General features: G+C 46.2%; 1 protein-coding gene across 2 annotated transcripts in view; it reads right to left on the reverse strand.

Annotated features, from left to right (window-relative positions):
* psd3l (pleckstrin and Sec7 domain containing 3, like) overlaps positions 1-15,685 on the reverse strand; it is a 410,104-nt gene that overhangs the window by 17,046 nt on the left and 377,373 nt on the right. For both annotated transcript variants that reach the window (XM_086007314.1, XM_086007324.1), the window contains 3 exons: positions 15,449-15,606; positions 12,929-13,073; positions 6,464-6,607 (listed from right to left, as the gene is read on the reverse strand). In XM_086007314.1, coding sequence (XP_085863440.1) covers positions 6,464-6,607; positions 12,929-13,073; positions 15,449-15,606 — 447 coding nt within the window. The remainder of the gene's footprint in view (positions 1-6,463; positions 6,608-12,928; positions 13,074-15,448; positions 15,607-15,685) is intronic.

The raw sequence follows: 15,685 nt of genomic DNA on the forward strand, positions 1-15,685 counted from the left end.
GGTCGATATGGTTTAACATTAAACTGGACAGTATCTTTAAGCACTAAACCACCGGGAGAGCTATAGGCCAGGAATTTACTCAGTGTTGCTCCCGCTCCACTGCCGTAACTTTGACGGTAGTGCGACGGATGCTCCCAGCCCAAATGTCAAGTTGACAGGGGGGTGTCTCCCAACACAGCCTGGTTTAGGAATGTTAGTGCATACAGTCTACACAGGGCCCTGCCTCCTCCTCTTCAGAGCTTCAGCCATATATGTGACGTTACCGTTAGAATTTTGTTCTTTGGTACGAAAGTGGAAGTTTTCCTCAGGAAAGTATGCATTTAAGACTCCAAGTCAGTGTGCAACCACTTTGCACACTAGCTTTCACTACTGTAAATCCACAAAGGCTGAGTTCAAAGTTATTCTCACCAATGGTCTCGATGCAAGTCCACCGAAGTCTCCCTCATTCCTTGGACAGGCTGAAAACCCAGGCCCAGCCCTCCACCAACTCCTCTCTAGCATTAGCTGCTGGGAAACACAGTCAGAGGCGAGTAGGCCCCAGGTTTTTCCTGCCCCCCTGTATCAAAGTGTCTGGCCTCAAATCGGTTATCTTTTCTCAACAATTTGAAAGAGATTAGGAGACTCACCATCCAGGGAATTGGGACGGCCAGCCGACATTCTACCACTCCATGGTGTCTTAGCCACATTCATTTTGCTCATAACTTCCACAAATGTGTCTGTTTGGAAGTGTGGGGAGGGGGGGGGATGGTGGGGAAGAGGAGAATTCAGATCCTTCAATGGAAGGATGTAGGGTTGTCTCCTTATGCAATGCACAAAATGGGCCTTAGAAGGGGATGAATTCTGTGGAGAGTTTGTTAAGCCCATCCCTGTGTGAAGACCTTTTGGGCACACAAACAATTTTTTTTTGTTGAGAGCATTTAGATTCACTGCTACTCTAGAAATCACATTAGTGCAAATTTAAGGCCGTATTTATTTAGTCTCTGAATATTCCAGTCATAGCATATTCCCTGCTCCTAAAAATGTACAAATCGTAGTATTGCGATGGCTCCCACAAACACTGGCTTTCTAACAATAATACACATCACCTTACCGTTCTTCACATTTTATACTTTTGCCGTTAAAAGCACATCGGAAAGCTACACGTCTGACACTGGCAGTTGTGCCTTCTGGAAAACAACTTCTCTGAATACATAGCCCATGTAAAGTTATTCAGGTGCAACGAGAAATAGAATAAAACAGCCTGGATTGACATCTGACCAACAATTCAGCGCTCAGGGGCAATCATTCTAATCTAGTTAGCACAAATTCGCTTAATCATCTGCATCGTTCCTCAAACCAGAAGTGGGGATGGAGAACAGCTTAGATCTGGATCCCAACACAAGGCTTTCCATGGGTTTTGGGACAAGGGGAAGACATTTGTTCACGGCAAACAACATTAACAGCATCTAACAAAGCAAAAAGCCTTAACTGAATGTGTTCAACTGCAATGTTTGGGATAGTTTGTCTCCTGACATTCAACATTACAAACTCATGTTCTACATTGGTTCTGGGCTCAATCCATTCAAATTGCACAAAGCAATGATAGATTCCCACAGGAAACAGGTGCACATTATTCAACCCAGAATCAACAATGGATAATGATAAAATACCAACAAAGGCCTCCATTCTAACCTGAGAAACAAGAGGGGAGCGGAACTATTATATCACCTTGTGGAATATGTAAAGCAAAACTGATGGTTAAAGGATATTGGTTTCAGTAAGTACCTATTGAAAGTGCTTTAAAGATTAAAAACAACATCCTTGCTTTGTTCCAGCATCATGAATGACTTTACATTTGCTCAAAACTACCAGGACTCAGTAAAGCTGGCAGGTCTTGCTGAGTCCCAGTGTCACCGTGTGTCACTAGTTAAATATGTGGAGCTTTGTTCACCTCCAGCAGTCTGTAAAGCTGCGGTCAAAAATAAAGGGGGGAAACTTTATCGCCCGGTGGGAAGGGGGAACCAATACTGAATGCAGTAGTCAACCTTACTGCCTCGTTTCCCCTGGAGTCCTGCTGGCCACCATTTTAACTGTGGCCGCAGTTCGGTGGCTGAGGCGTCCATCAGAAGCAGGCAGGAGCCTGACACTAGTTTATGCTAATCGGGCTCCTATTATAACATGGGGCCCTGATTGGATTTTAACTCGGGCCTGAGGGGGGGAAGCTACCGTGACTTTCCTGACAGGACGAAGGTCAGTAGCTGTTGGGAGGACGAAGAGGCCCTCAAAAGATGAGTCGGAATCTAGGAGCAAGACTGCTCCTTTGGGACCCACAAGGAAAGTCATAGGGCAGGATTTTCATTGGGCCTTGGAGGCGTGTGGGGGGTTAAAATCTCGAAATGGGGGGGCACGAACCCATCCCGCCCCCAACCCACCTCCGTGCCAGTTTCAAAGGAGGCGGGTATCCGACCTGCGCTGGGAGCCGCCTCCCCGAGGCGGGAAGGGGATTAGTGCCAATTAACTGCCTGTTAACAGGTAGTTAACAGGCAGTTTTGAGCCTAATCCCTATTTTTATTCCTGAAGTGTGGGATTCCCGATGGCTCCAAACCATGCCAAGTTAGCGAGGCGGACCGTCGGGCTGAAGGGTTCGAGGTGTCCGGTGTTCAGGTGAGTGATGGGTGCATGAGTGCAGAGGTAAGTGTGTTTGGTGTGTGTAAAGTGGTTAAAGAAGTTTAATTACCTTTACAGCCTTCCTTCGGGTCTCGGGAGTCCCTCATCTCACCGGCACAGAAAGCAGAATGGCCGCGAGCTGTCAAAAGTTGCAGCATTCAGCTCTCTGTTATGGAGAGATCTCTAAATCAGCCTGAGAGGAAGGAATTAACTTGGAGTACAGATTGTCAGTGTTTGACAGCTTCAAAGAGCTGTCAAACGGTGATATTTCATCTGTCAAAAGCTCTTGACAGATGAAATGTCAATCTGTGATGTCACCTGTTGCTGGGTGGCCCTTAATTGGCTGGGCGGGCTCAACAAGGTCAATCAAGTGAAAATCGCGTGGGTTGGCCACAACTCGATGGAGGCGGGACTACAACCCCGAAAGTTGTAGTCCCGCCTCCTACACACCTCCAGTATCAAAATCCAGCCCATAGGCTCCACTGCTCGAGTCTCCTCCTCTGTTTCCCTCCCATGAGACGCTCCTGAAATCCCCTCCCTGTGACTTACCTGCTTACCGGCGAGCCTTCCCTCAGTCCCAGCAAGCAGCCTCCGGCCGCCTAAACCTCTGCTCCCGCCTGCCAGCCAGCTTCCGCTCTCCACCCGCTTCAGGTGGGCAGCTGCCTGACGGTATGCAGAAATAGCCCAGGTGTTAAAATACCCCGGGGCTGAAATCTGGGCCTGCGAGTGCACTTTACACTCACCCTGCCCCCACCCACTCACCCAAAACTCACTGGGAGTTAAAACTGATCCCAAGGTAATAATAAGAACATAAGGAATAGGAGCAGGAGTAGGCCATTCGGCCCTTCGAGCCTGCTCCGCCATTCAATGAGATCATGGCTGATCTTCTGCCTCAACTCCATTCACCGGCCCTACCGCCATATCCCTTGATGCCCTTACTAGTCAGAAATCTATCGACTTCTGTTCTGAATATACCCAATGACTGAGCCTCCACAGCCCTCTGGGGTAGAGAATTCCAAAGATTCACCACCCACTGTGTGAAGAAATTTCTTCTCATCTCAGTCCTGAGGCTGTGGCCCCTGGTTCTAGACTCCCCCAGCCAAGGGAAACATTCTCCCAGCATCCACCCCATCAAGCCCTGTAATAATTTTGTCTGCTTCAATGTGATCCCCTCTCATTCTTCTGAATTCAAGAGAATACAGGCCTAGTTTACTCAATCTCTTCTCATATGACAGTCCTGCCATCCCAGGAATCAATCTTGTGAACCTTTGTTGCACTCCCTCTATGGCAAGTATATCCTATAGCAGTCTCACTGCTTCCAGTCCACTTACCACAATAACGCCACAGTTATGGAAAGTGGACGCTGGCTGTATTAAGTAACATCACAACATCAGGGCACAGTGAAAGAATTAAATGAAGAACCACAACTATTAAAGGGAAAAGTAATTTGGAGGGTGATGCAACGACTGGCCTTCCAGTAGGTCTGAAATGCCCTATGATTAAATATAATCCCTTCCCTTTTACTTCAGAGTCCGCTGACACCGAATTGGTGTGAACGCTTTGGGTCTTGTGTTTGAGCACTGGGATTTCAACCAACAGTAGGAAGGTTGTTGGCCCCATTAACCCTAAATGCAGCCAAAATTCAGCTAAGTCAAAGAGGCAGGGTCTTTCTGGCTAGGAGACCTGTCATGGAAGATATGACCACAGCCAGTAATTGCTGCTTGAAAGGCCACATGCTGGTGTTGAGTGAGGGCGCGATTGGCTCAGCCGCGATGCCTTGGACAGTTGAGCAGCTTGCCAACACTCGCTGCATGGGCTCACGTGTCCATCGTATTGGTAACTTGGATAAAGTACCAGAAGGTGTCTGGTAGCTGTGGATCGATCGTATTCCAGTCTGACAAACTTCCTTTACTTTCTTTTTGTTGAGGGCCTCATAGACAGGTAGAAAGTGGAATTCCCTTACAATAAAGGAGGAGATCTCAGTATACAAAACAAAAATGGGTAGGGTAAACACTGAGTATTGCCGCAAATTAAGCCAGGGTATCAGGAGGAGAGGACTTGACCTTAAATGAGTGCAAAGCACATTTAAAGCAGATATTTGGAAGAGCTTCTCTTTATTTCAAGAGTGTTGGCTGTTTGGAACAATTTTGCATAGCAGAAGCAGAAAACTGAGGAATATTCAGAAAGAGGCCAGATACTATAATGGAGGGAGTGATGAGCTACAATCAGAAAAGATCACTTCCTCGGCATTGATATTACTTACTACTCCATCTCCCATGGTGCTTTTCACGTGTCAGGTGAAACGGTGTTAGAGAGTGGGGGATAATTGGACCAGGGTGTGCAGGTGGAATTTTGTTCCTATTTTACAGTCATACATTCCACCCTTGTTTACATATTTTCATTCAAGTTTCTTATGTCCACATTTATAATGGACACTGCCTATGTAAACTTGTCATGCTGTAATTGCACCCCCCCTCCACTAGTAGCACTGCAGCGCCTCCGCTGGGCGAGGGTGCAATAACAGTACGATAAGTTTGCGTAGGCAGTTTCCATTATAAATGTGGACACGAGTTCTGAATGGGAAAAGAGTTGTCAGGAAGTGCATGCCAACCTAAGATTGTTTAATATATTATCAATAGATATTTTCTCATGACTCAGCACCTTCATGATAAGAGCCAGGAAGGGAAAAAGGAGCTGACTGTGACCTGGTAACATCAGCAATATCATCCTCTCAGGCAGGAGATGTATACAATCAGCTTATTTCATTCACCTTTCTTGGGGAAGGGCTGGAGGCACCTATATTGAAAGTAGCTGAACGAGGTGGCAATTTGATGTTGAAGGTACCTCGTCACAGAGTAGCAATCCTCATCAAACACGCAAAAAATTTTTTTTTGTACATCCATCCAAAATTGCACATTGCATCAACATCAGAGCTAGCAACCTGGCAAAATAAATTGCACCTGTTCTCATGTAGTTTTCTAAGAATGGGAACTGTGGCAAAGAGGAGCGCTCATATAACTGAGGACAAGCTGATATTTACAAAATGCATACAAACTAGCTGCTTGAAGAGAAATGTCAGGAGTTCACATGGACAACAACTTGCATTTATATAGCACCTTTAACATAGTAAAATCATCGCAAGGCGCTTCCACAGGAGCATCAAACAAAATGTGACACCGAGTCACATAAGGGGATAGTCAGACAGTGACCAAAGGCTTGGTCAAAGAGCTAGGGTTTAAGGAGCGTCATAAAGGAGGAGAGGTAGAGAGGCGGAGGGGGTTAGGGAGGGAATTCCAGAGCTTAGGGCTGAGACAGCTGAAGGCACGGCTGTCAATGGTGGGCAGATGATAATTACAGGAAACTCTCTTTTTACCGGCACCTAAATAACCAGAAATCTCTCTTAACCGGCAAAATTCAGGAGTAGGTTCAGGTAAGTTTTACTTCATATTAGTGGCCGTGTAACCGGGGTTCCTGCACCTGTTGCCATGCAACAGGGACGCCTGGATCTGTGGCCGTGTACGGGGCTCTCGTACCTTAGTAAAGAACTCTCTGTAATCCGGACTTTTTGATCAACCGGCACCACGCCGGTCCCGGATATAAAAGTTTCCTGTACTAAGCTGCATTGATGAGGATTTCTGGTGGCAGTACATTGATCAAACACAACAATGTATAAATACAGCCCACACTGCAGTGCACGGCCACACAACCAATGGTGCTCCTCTTCTAATTACTCCAACAGCCTCTGCTGTTTCTAAACTCAATCGTGTATATAGTTATAGTTGAGAGGCGAGTGCGTGAAGTTCTTCCCAAACCCTACCTCGAACTCCAGGTAGTGCTCCTTCAGTCTGTATTCATCAATCTCCTTGGCTTTGACCTTCTTGTCAGGTGGGTAGGAACGGTGCTCAGTGAGTTCAGTGGAAATCTGCTTCAGCTTGGCCTCGTGCGACTTCATCTGATCTTCCTGCAACGGATACAAAACGAATTAAAACAAAAGCAAGCACAAAGTTTGTGGCTACAGCAGTTTTTTTAAAACATGGCATCTCCATAACCAGAGAAAAATCACAGTGTTTGACAGCGTTAAGCACTGAGGGGGGGGTTGATACAACCTTGGCTGAGTCCTTTCAATTCTTTACCTTAAGCAGCATATCCTACTAAAGTGACGTAGAACCACATATATGTGTTGAGGGGTTGCCTTCAGTCTGGGCCCAGTACCAATACAGACTTCTTAAGGGTTTTAAATGAGGCAAAATTTGAAGCAACAGAATTTTCTTAACAGTTGGGGTAGAATGGTCATCTTCAATTCATTACCTTGAGGAAAGTGATTTTCTTTTGTGGGGGTGGGGATGCCGAGGACAACAAAAGTGTACATTCAACTTGAAGGGGAGAAAATTGCAGGATTATGGGGGAAAAGGGCAGGGGCAGTGGGCCGAATTGGATCGCTCTTTCAAAGAGCCGGCACAGCCACGATGGGCCGAATGAGCTCCTTCTATGTAGTAAGATTCTATGAAAGGAATTGAAGTTAATTTAAAATGGCAGCTTGATGTTTTAAGGACTTGGCTCCTTACTTTCTGACATGAATCAGTCATTCATGAAAGAAAGACTTATGAAATAATACTGAGCAGCCTACGGGTGGCGCTGTCCAGGGAGAGTATAAATACTCGGGCACGGGCCCAGCTTGCGCAGGACATTCTTAACAGGAACTAGTGAAGGACAGGGCAGCACGGTGGCATAGTGGTTAGCACTGTTGCCTCACAGCGCCAGGGACCCGGGTTCAAATCCGGCCTCGGGTGACTGCCTGTGTGGAGTTTGCACATTCTCCCCGTGTTTGCGTGGGTTTTCTCCGGGTGCTCCGGTTTCCTCCCACAGTCCAAAGATGTGCGGGTTAGGTTGATTGGCCATGATAAAAAAAAAAAAAAATTGGCCCTTAGTGTTAGGGGAGATTAAATACGTGTGGTTACGGGGATAGGGCTTGGTTGGGATGGCTGTCGGTGTAGGGACCGGGTGCTAGGGTTTGGATGATCAGCCATGATCTCATTGAATGGCGGAGCAGGCTCGAAGGGCCGAATGGCCTACTCCTGCTCCTATCTTCTATGTTTCTCTATGTTTCTCTGACACAACTAGACCTCCATGTTGTAAAACAGTTGATTAAAGCTTTGTTTAATGCTTAGACCAAGTGCCTAGTAGTTTTCTTACATCACTTTCACTGACGTCCTGCTTTTAAACTTCACCTTCTTGCAGGAAGTTAGACAATTTTTCGGAAACCTCGAGAAGGCAATGCTGCACGTTTCTAGCAGTGCCGGTTAACCAAGCGCTTATTTGAAGTATTAAAGAGTCCCACAGGCAGCTCCGCCCAAGAGGTGCACACTTACTACCACTTCTCGCACACCACATTCTGGAGACCAGACAGTAGATGTGCCTTTCTGTGCAGTTATCTATGTTTCTGCTCAGGGGCCACCTGTCCTACACCCCTATATAGTTTGTGCTTCATTATGTAAAAAAAAATGCTTATTACCCTCGCTACACGTTGCCTGTGAGCTGGAAACAGGCACTGCTGTGTGCTAGGATAAGGCGTGAACTAATAAAATGGCAGCATAAAAATAGCACATGGGAAGTCATGGCCAGGATTTTACTGCAGAAATGGGAGGTTTTATTATTAGATTATTTCCATCATCATTTAGATGCAGCTGGTAGCATCACAACATATGCAATTTGTAATGCCACGCTGGAAAAATTCCCACATCACATGTCAAGACACGTTTCCATGGCAATGCCGTACGTTGAAGGCGTGGAGGCAGGTAAGAAACAGACAGCAACTAAACTGGTATCAACACTTATGTAGCAGGATAGCACAACATGCCAGCATTACCGTCACTAATGGGAATGGAAGAAGCAGTAACTGAAAATACTGAGCTTGGGTTGCGTGCTGGTGTACACTATTAACTGTGCAGATTCCAGCAGCACACCGCCTGGAATAAAGCCTGTTTCTCAGAAAGGAGGGTTGGTACAGGACGGAAGGATAGGCAAACAAAAAAACCTAAAACATTAGAGCTTAGAAACTATTGTTGATGATAAACTAATGAAGCTCGGCACCATCCAGGACAAAGTAGCCCGCTTGAATGACACCCCATCCACCACCTTAAACATTCACTCCCTCCACCACCGGCGTACCGTGGCTGCAGTGTGTACCATCTACAAGATGCACTGCAGCAACTCGCCAAGGCTTCTTCGGCAGCACCTCCCGAACCCGCGACCTCTACCACCTCGAAGGACAAGGTCAGCAGGAGCATGGGAACACCATCACCCGCAAATTCCCCTCCAAGTTACACACCGTCCTGGCTTGGAAATATATCGCCGTTCCTTCATAGTCGTTGGGTCAAAATCCTGGAACTCCCTACCTAACAGCACTGTGGGAGTACCTACAGCACTGTGGCAGTACCTTCACCACACGGACTACAGCGGTTCAAGAATGCGGCTCACCACCGCCTTCTCAAGGGCAATTAGGGATGGGCAATAAATGCTGACCTTGCCAGTGACGCACACATCCCAAGAACAAATTTAAAAAAAAATCTGACATTTGCTATTCCTACCTGTTTGCAACTTTTAAAGAGTGAGATTCATGAAACAGGACACTTTTAACAATTAAAGAGTGACAATCGAATGTAATTAACTTATTCTTTCTTGCATTACTTATTTTGACTGATTTATTTTTGCTGAAACACTAACAGTGATGATGAGATTATTGGGGGCACAGGCTTGAAGGAACCAACATCAGTCGAATTACTCACTTATCAAGCAATAACTCCATCATTCCTGGATACTTAGCCGCCTGTGGGGCTCCGACCCTCATTAGTTTTACAGTCAGCCTGTGACAAAAATTTATCATTTTTGATCTGATTTATCTTTCTTTGTCACAGTACAGATGGAGTTGAAGATCAGATCCACTCAGAGAAATGGCTGTTTATTTTGAGACATGATCAAGACATTGCTGGGCATAAGGAGTAGGGTTCACATACTCCAGGTCACAGGGAGTAGGGTTCACATACTCCAGGTCACAGGGAGTAGGGTTCACATACTCCAGGTCACAGGGAGTAGGGTTCACATACTCCAGGTCACAGGGAGTAGGGTTCACATACTCCAGGTCACAGGGAGTAGGGTTCACATACTCCAGGTCACAGGGAGTAGGGTTCACACACTCCAACTAATAATAACTTGCATTTATATAGCGCCTTTAACATAGTAAAATGTCCCAAGGCGCTTCACAGGAGCGTAATCAAACAGAATTTGACATTGAGATAATTAGGACAGATGACCAAAAGCTTGGTTAGAGAGGTAGGTTTTAAGGAGCGTCTTAAAGGAGAGAGAGGGGTGGAGAGACACGGAGGTTTAGGGAGGGAATTCCAGAGCTTTGGGCCCAGGCAGCTGAAGGCACGGCCGCCAATGGTGGAGTGCTTAAAATTGGGAATGCACAAGAGGCCAGAATTGGAGGAGGGTAGATATCTCAAAGGTTTTGTGGGGCTGGAGGAGTTTACAGCGATAGGATGGGACGAGGCCATGGAGGGATTTGAAAACAAGGATAAGAACGTTAAAATTGAGGCAGTGCCGGTCAGCAAACGTAGGTCAGTGAGCACAGGGGTGATGGGTGAACAGAACTTGGAGCGAGTTAAGACACGGGCAGCAGAGTTTTGGAGGACCTCAAGTTTATGGAGGGTAGAAGATGGGAGGCTGGCTAGGAGAACATAGGAATAGTCAAGTCTAGAGGTAACAAAGGCATGGATAAGGGTTTCAGCAGCAGATGAGCTGAAACAGGGGCGGAATCGGGCAATGTTACGGAGGTGGAAGTAGGCGGTCTCGGTGATGGGGCGGATGTGTAGTCGGAAGCTCATCCCAGGGTCAAATACGACACCATGGGTGTAGGACTCACCTATGGAGGTTCTGAGGCACTGAACTAGAGAAGAAATTGAAAGTAAAACCCCAAACGTGGGGTTACGGGGATAGGGCTTGGGTGGGATGGCTGTCGGTGTAGGGACCGGGTGCTAGGGTTTGGATGATCAGCCATAATCTCATTGAATGGCGGAGCAGGCTCGAAGGGTCGAATGGCCTACTCCTGCTCCTAGTTTCTATGTTTCTATGTTTCTAAACGGTAATACATCCTCCTTTTAGGTTCCTTCAAGTCGTAGATATTGCTCAACTGGCAGTGCGAGCAGTCTGTACTCGGATGTCTGGGAAAGCACAATATAACTGGTCACTGAAACATCTATAGGAATGACCCAAGGCCACCTACCTACTCACTTTCCCACCCTGTTCTCTTGTGGGGAAGCAGTCAGCAGTTAACACTTCTCCTCATTTGTAAGGCTAAGCCCCAAAACTCACAACTGGGGCAATTGCAGGCACAAAGCTGGACCCTCCATCTCCTGCCATAGTGCATTAGATAGAACAGAATCATCACCGGGAACTGGTCAGAGAGAAGGGAGGAAACATGATGGGGTGGTTACACAGGAAGCATAAAATAAAGGAAAATAATCCCCACTGGCAACTCACCTAAAGGGGATAATGTTAACGTAACCTGCCCGGCGAGAAACTGGCTGGAGTGGATTGACATCCGTTTTACACTCCTCCTGATTTAACTTTCCATTGACTTCAAAATATGGTGAGTATAAGGCGGGCAGATGATCAGGTACCATGGGCTGCATTTTGATACTGGAGGCGTGTAGGAGGCAGGACTACAACTTTTGGGGTTGTAGTCCCGCCTCCATCGAGTTGTGGCCAACCCACGCGATTTTCACTTGATTGACCTTGTCGAGCCCACCCAGCAGGCTCAGCAGGCCAATTAAGGGCCACCTGGCAACAGGTGACATCACAGATTGACATTTCATCTGTCAAGAGCATTTGACAGATGAAATATCAGCGTTTGACAGCTCTTTGAAGCTGTCAAACACTGACAATCTGTAGTCCAAGTTAATTCCTTCCTCTCAGGCTGATTTAGAGATCTCTCCAGAACAGAAAGCTGAATGTTGCAACTTTTGACAGCTCGCGGCCATTCTGCTTTCTGTGCCGGTGAGATGAGGGACTCCCGAGACCTGAAGGAAGGAAGACTGTAAAAGTAAGTTAAACTTACTTAAACACTTTACACACACCAAACACACTTACCTCTGCACTCATGCACCCATCACTCACCTGAACACCAGACATTGCGAACCCTCCAAGCCCTTCAGCCCGACGGTTCGCCTCGCTAACTTGGCGTGGTTTGGAGCCGTCGGGAATCTCACACTTCAGGGATAAAAATAGGGATTAGGCTAAAAACTGCCCGTTAACAGGCAGTTAATTGGCACTAAATCCCCTTCACGCCTCGGGAAGGCGGGTCCCAGCACAGGTCGGGTATCCGCCTCCTTTGAAACTGGCATGGAGGCGGGTTGAGGGCGGGATGGCTTCGTGCCCCCTAATTTCGCAATTTTAACCCCCCACACGCCTCCAATCCCGCCTCAACGGCCCAATGAAAATCGAGCCCCATCAGTTTCTCTGCCCCCCCCCCCCCCACCCCGGCGGATTAGGTTAAAATTACCCCCTAAAGACTTTGCTCTATCACTGATGCATCCTCAACATTGGTAAGCAGCAAGAAACTTATTAGGAACAAGTTGCATTGCAGGAGGATCTGGGTGGTCCTATCATTCTCCAACCTCTCTCTAACCCGAACCCGATACGCATACAAACGTTACAGCTGATCCAAAGGACAAGTTAATGCAGTCCACACTGCCGTACAGTTAGATTGGAAGGTTCCTAAATAGCCTCAGTGGGCAAGTACACTGTGTGACATTATACCCAACTGAACAAATCATAAAGATCCCAGATTTGGTTTATTCTCTATGGTGGGTTATCTGATCTCACATGGGGTGAGGGGCAAGGAGGTAAAGGTAGTTACAATTGGCCCGAGTGCCTTGATGCTAAAAAAAAGAAAAGTAAAAGATTATCCTTTCTGTTCTTTTAACATCAGAAAGCATCCACGTTGTCGTCTGTTTTCATATATGGCGATGCAATCGTGGACATGACTATGCTCTTCAAATCACTTTCTTCTGGTAGACACTACGTTGAAGGCAGTCCCTCCACACTTTTGCTTACTTAGGCGACACAGGAACTGCGTTGCTCAGTTTAGATATTAATGAAGCACAACAGGAAGTGACCTTTCACCTTATCGATAAGGCTCATTAATAGCGGCGCTCTCCAAGAAAGGATGGGGCAGAATTAAAACGGGGTTTTACAATGACGGGTCTACCCCTTGAACTCTTACCGGTGTCATCTTGGTGGTGGTAGCTGGCAAAAGCGGGCGGCTAAACCTCTTCTGTGAACCAATAGCGGCTGGAAATGGAGGGGCGGAAAAGATGGCCGCTACTAGGTTCATTTTGTTTATCCAGGATTCCATTTCTTCAGGGCTTCTGTAAATTAATCAACACGCAGATAGTTACAGCAAAATAAAATGGCTACGGTGAGAATGCATGAATACAGAAACGTATGAAGAGAGATTGGGTCGATTGGGCTGGTATTCGCTAGAGTTTAGAAGAATGAGAGGGGATCTCATTGAAGCTTATAAAATTCTAACAGGACTAGACAGACTAGATGCAGGAAGGGTGTTCCCGATGGCGGGGGAGTCCAGAACCAGGGATCTCAGTCTAAGGATAAGGAGTAAGCCATTTAGGACTGAGGTGGAGGAGGAATTTCTTCACCCAGAGAGTGGTGAACCTGTGAAATTCTCTACCACAGAAGGCAGTTGAGGCCAATTCATTAAATATATTCAAGAAGGAGTTAGATATATTTCTTAAGGCTAAAGGGATCAAGGGATATGGGGAGAAAGCAGGGACAGGATACTGAATTTGGATGATCATTCATGATCTCATTAAATGGCGGAACAGGCTCACGGGGCCGAATGGCCTACTCCTGCTCCTATCTTCTATGTTTCTATGACGGTGGAAAATGACGAAGAACATGACTATACAATATGGTGGTATATTTTTAAATTTTCTGCCAGCTTATCTCTTTTCCTTCCCCTCCCCACCACACACTTGCTGGTTAATTATTTGGAACTTAATTGTTGTATGGTATGGTTTTTCTTTTGGTGTAACAAATTATGGGATACTTGGAAGGGATTACAAGTCATTGGCAATAATGGATCTTTGGGATCAACTACTGTTCTGTAAGAATGGATACCTGGGAGTGATTACAAATACTAATCTCATTATACAATTGGCCTTACTAGGCCTGGGCTAAGAAGGAGAAAAATAAAATCAGCCAGGGTTCCAGTTCCTGGTCACCGTCCACAGAGCCATAGAATATTACATCTCAGAAGGAGGCCATTCGGCCCATCAAGTTTGTGTTTGCTCTTTGGTCGAGCAATTCAAAACTACCCCTCAATGCCCTGATCTCTTCCTTGTATCTTACTTTGTTTCAATTTATTGATCTAATTTTCCCTTAAAAGATGCAATGGTCTCTGCCTCAACCACTCCCTGCGGCAAAGCATTCCCTGTTCCACCAATTCTCTGTGTCAAGAAGTTTCTCCTAACCTCTCTCCTCACTGTTCGTGGCAATTTTAAATTGATGATTGTCCCTCCTCACCAACTTGCCAACCAGAGGAAACATCTTTTCCTATTCATCCTGTTAAAACACTTCTTTATTTCAAAAACCGCTCTTAAATCTCCTCTTAGAATTCTCTGCTCCAAGGCAAGTAACTTCAGTAGCTCAAGTCTCTCCAAGAAACGACAGTTTCCCACCCCTGCCATCGTCCTGACAACATCTTCAGGACAGGGCTCCTGGGTGGACAATGAGTGCAGGCCAGAATTGGCTGACTCTTTAGGCTTACACATGAAGAAGTCACTGAGGTAAGGTAGGGAAGGGTGGTTGGGGACTGAAACATAGAAGATAGGAGCAGGAGTAGGCCATTCGGCCCCTCGAGCCTGCTCCGCCATTTAATGAGATCATGGCTGATCATCCAAATTCAGTACCCTGTCCCTGCTTTCTCCCCATATCCCTTGATCCCTTTAGCCTTAAGAAATATATCTAACTCCTTCTTGAATATATTAAATGAATTGGCCTCAACTGCCTTCTGTGGTAGAGAATTCCACAGGTTCACCACTCTCTGGATGAAGAAATTCCTCCTCATCTCTGTCCTAAATGGCTTACCCCTTATCTTTAGACTGTGACCCCTGGTTCTGGACTCCCCCGCCATCGCGAACATCCTTCCTGCGTCTAGTCTGTCTAGTCCTGTTAGAATTTTATAAGTTTCAATGAGATCCCCTCTCATTCTTCTAAACTCTAGCGAATATAAGCCCAATTGACCCAATCTCTCCTCATACGTCATTCCTGCCATCCCAGGTATCAGTCTGGTGAATCTTCGCTGCACTCCCTCCATGGCAAGAACATCCTTCCTCAGATAAGGAGGGAGATACCAACTCCTTGGAAAAGAGGGGAGAACATTTAAGGCTGGGGTGGGGGGAAAATAAAACTGTGAAATTCTTCTAAAGGAACATGGTAATCATAACAAAAAGATAAATATTTCATTTCAGTTTCCAATAGGTCAGGGGATGCAAAATCTCACCTCCACACACACCACACACAGAAACTCAAACACACATGCAAGCACATACACAACACACGCCACATGTACACATTCTTACATGCAAGCCACATGCACGCGCTCACACACTCACACTCACAAAGTAAAGGCGCCTCACTTCACAAAACAGATTCAAAACATTAACATTTTTCTAACTGGTGCCCTCTCTCTCTTCCCCCTTCCAATAATTCAAAGAACACGTACTGTGATTGGAAAAGAAAGACTCTCCAGTCGGCAGTTTTCAGCTTTAGGACATTGGGACGCTTCTCATACTCGGTAGCTCTTATTGCCAGTGCGTGATGTATGCTGACTGCATTTTTTAAATCCTCTTCAGACAGATGTTTCTCCGGCTTGTATTCATCCTTTGGAGGAAACATATGAAAACTGGCAAAGTCACTGAGTGTCATTTAGCACGTGTCAATTTTAGAACCTTGCCCGGGA

This window comes from Somniosus microcephalus, chromosome 2, assembly GCF_052327205.1.
Source record: "Somniosus microcephalus isolate GS21.2 chromosome 2, FLI_Smic_1.0, whole genome shotgun sequence".
Taxonomy (NCBI): Eukaryota; Metazoa; Chordata; class Chondrichthyes; order Squaliformes; family Somniosidae; genus Somniosus; species Somniosus microcephalus.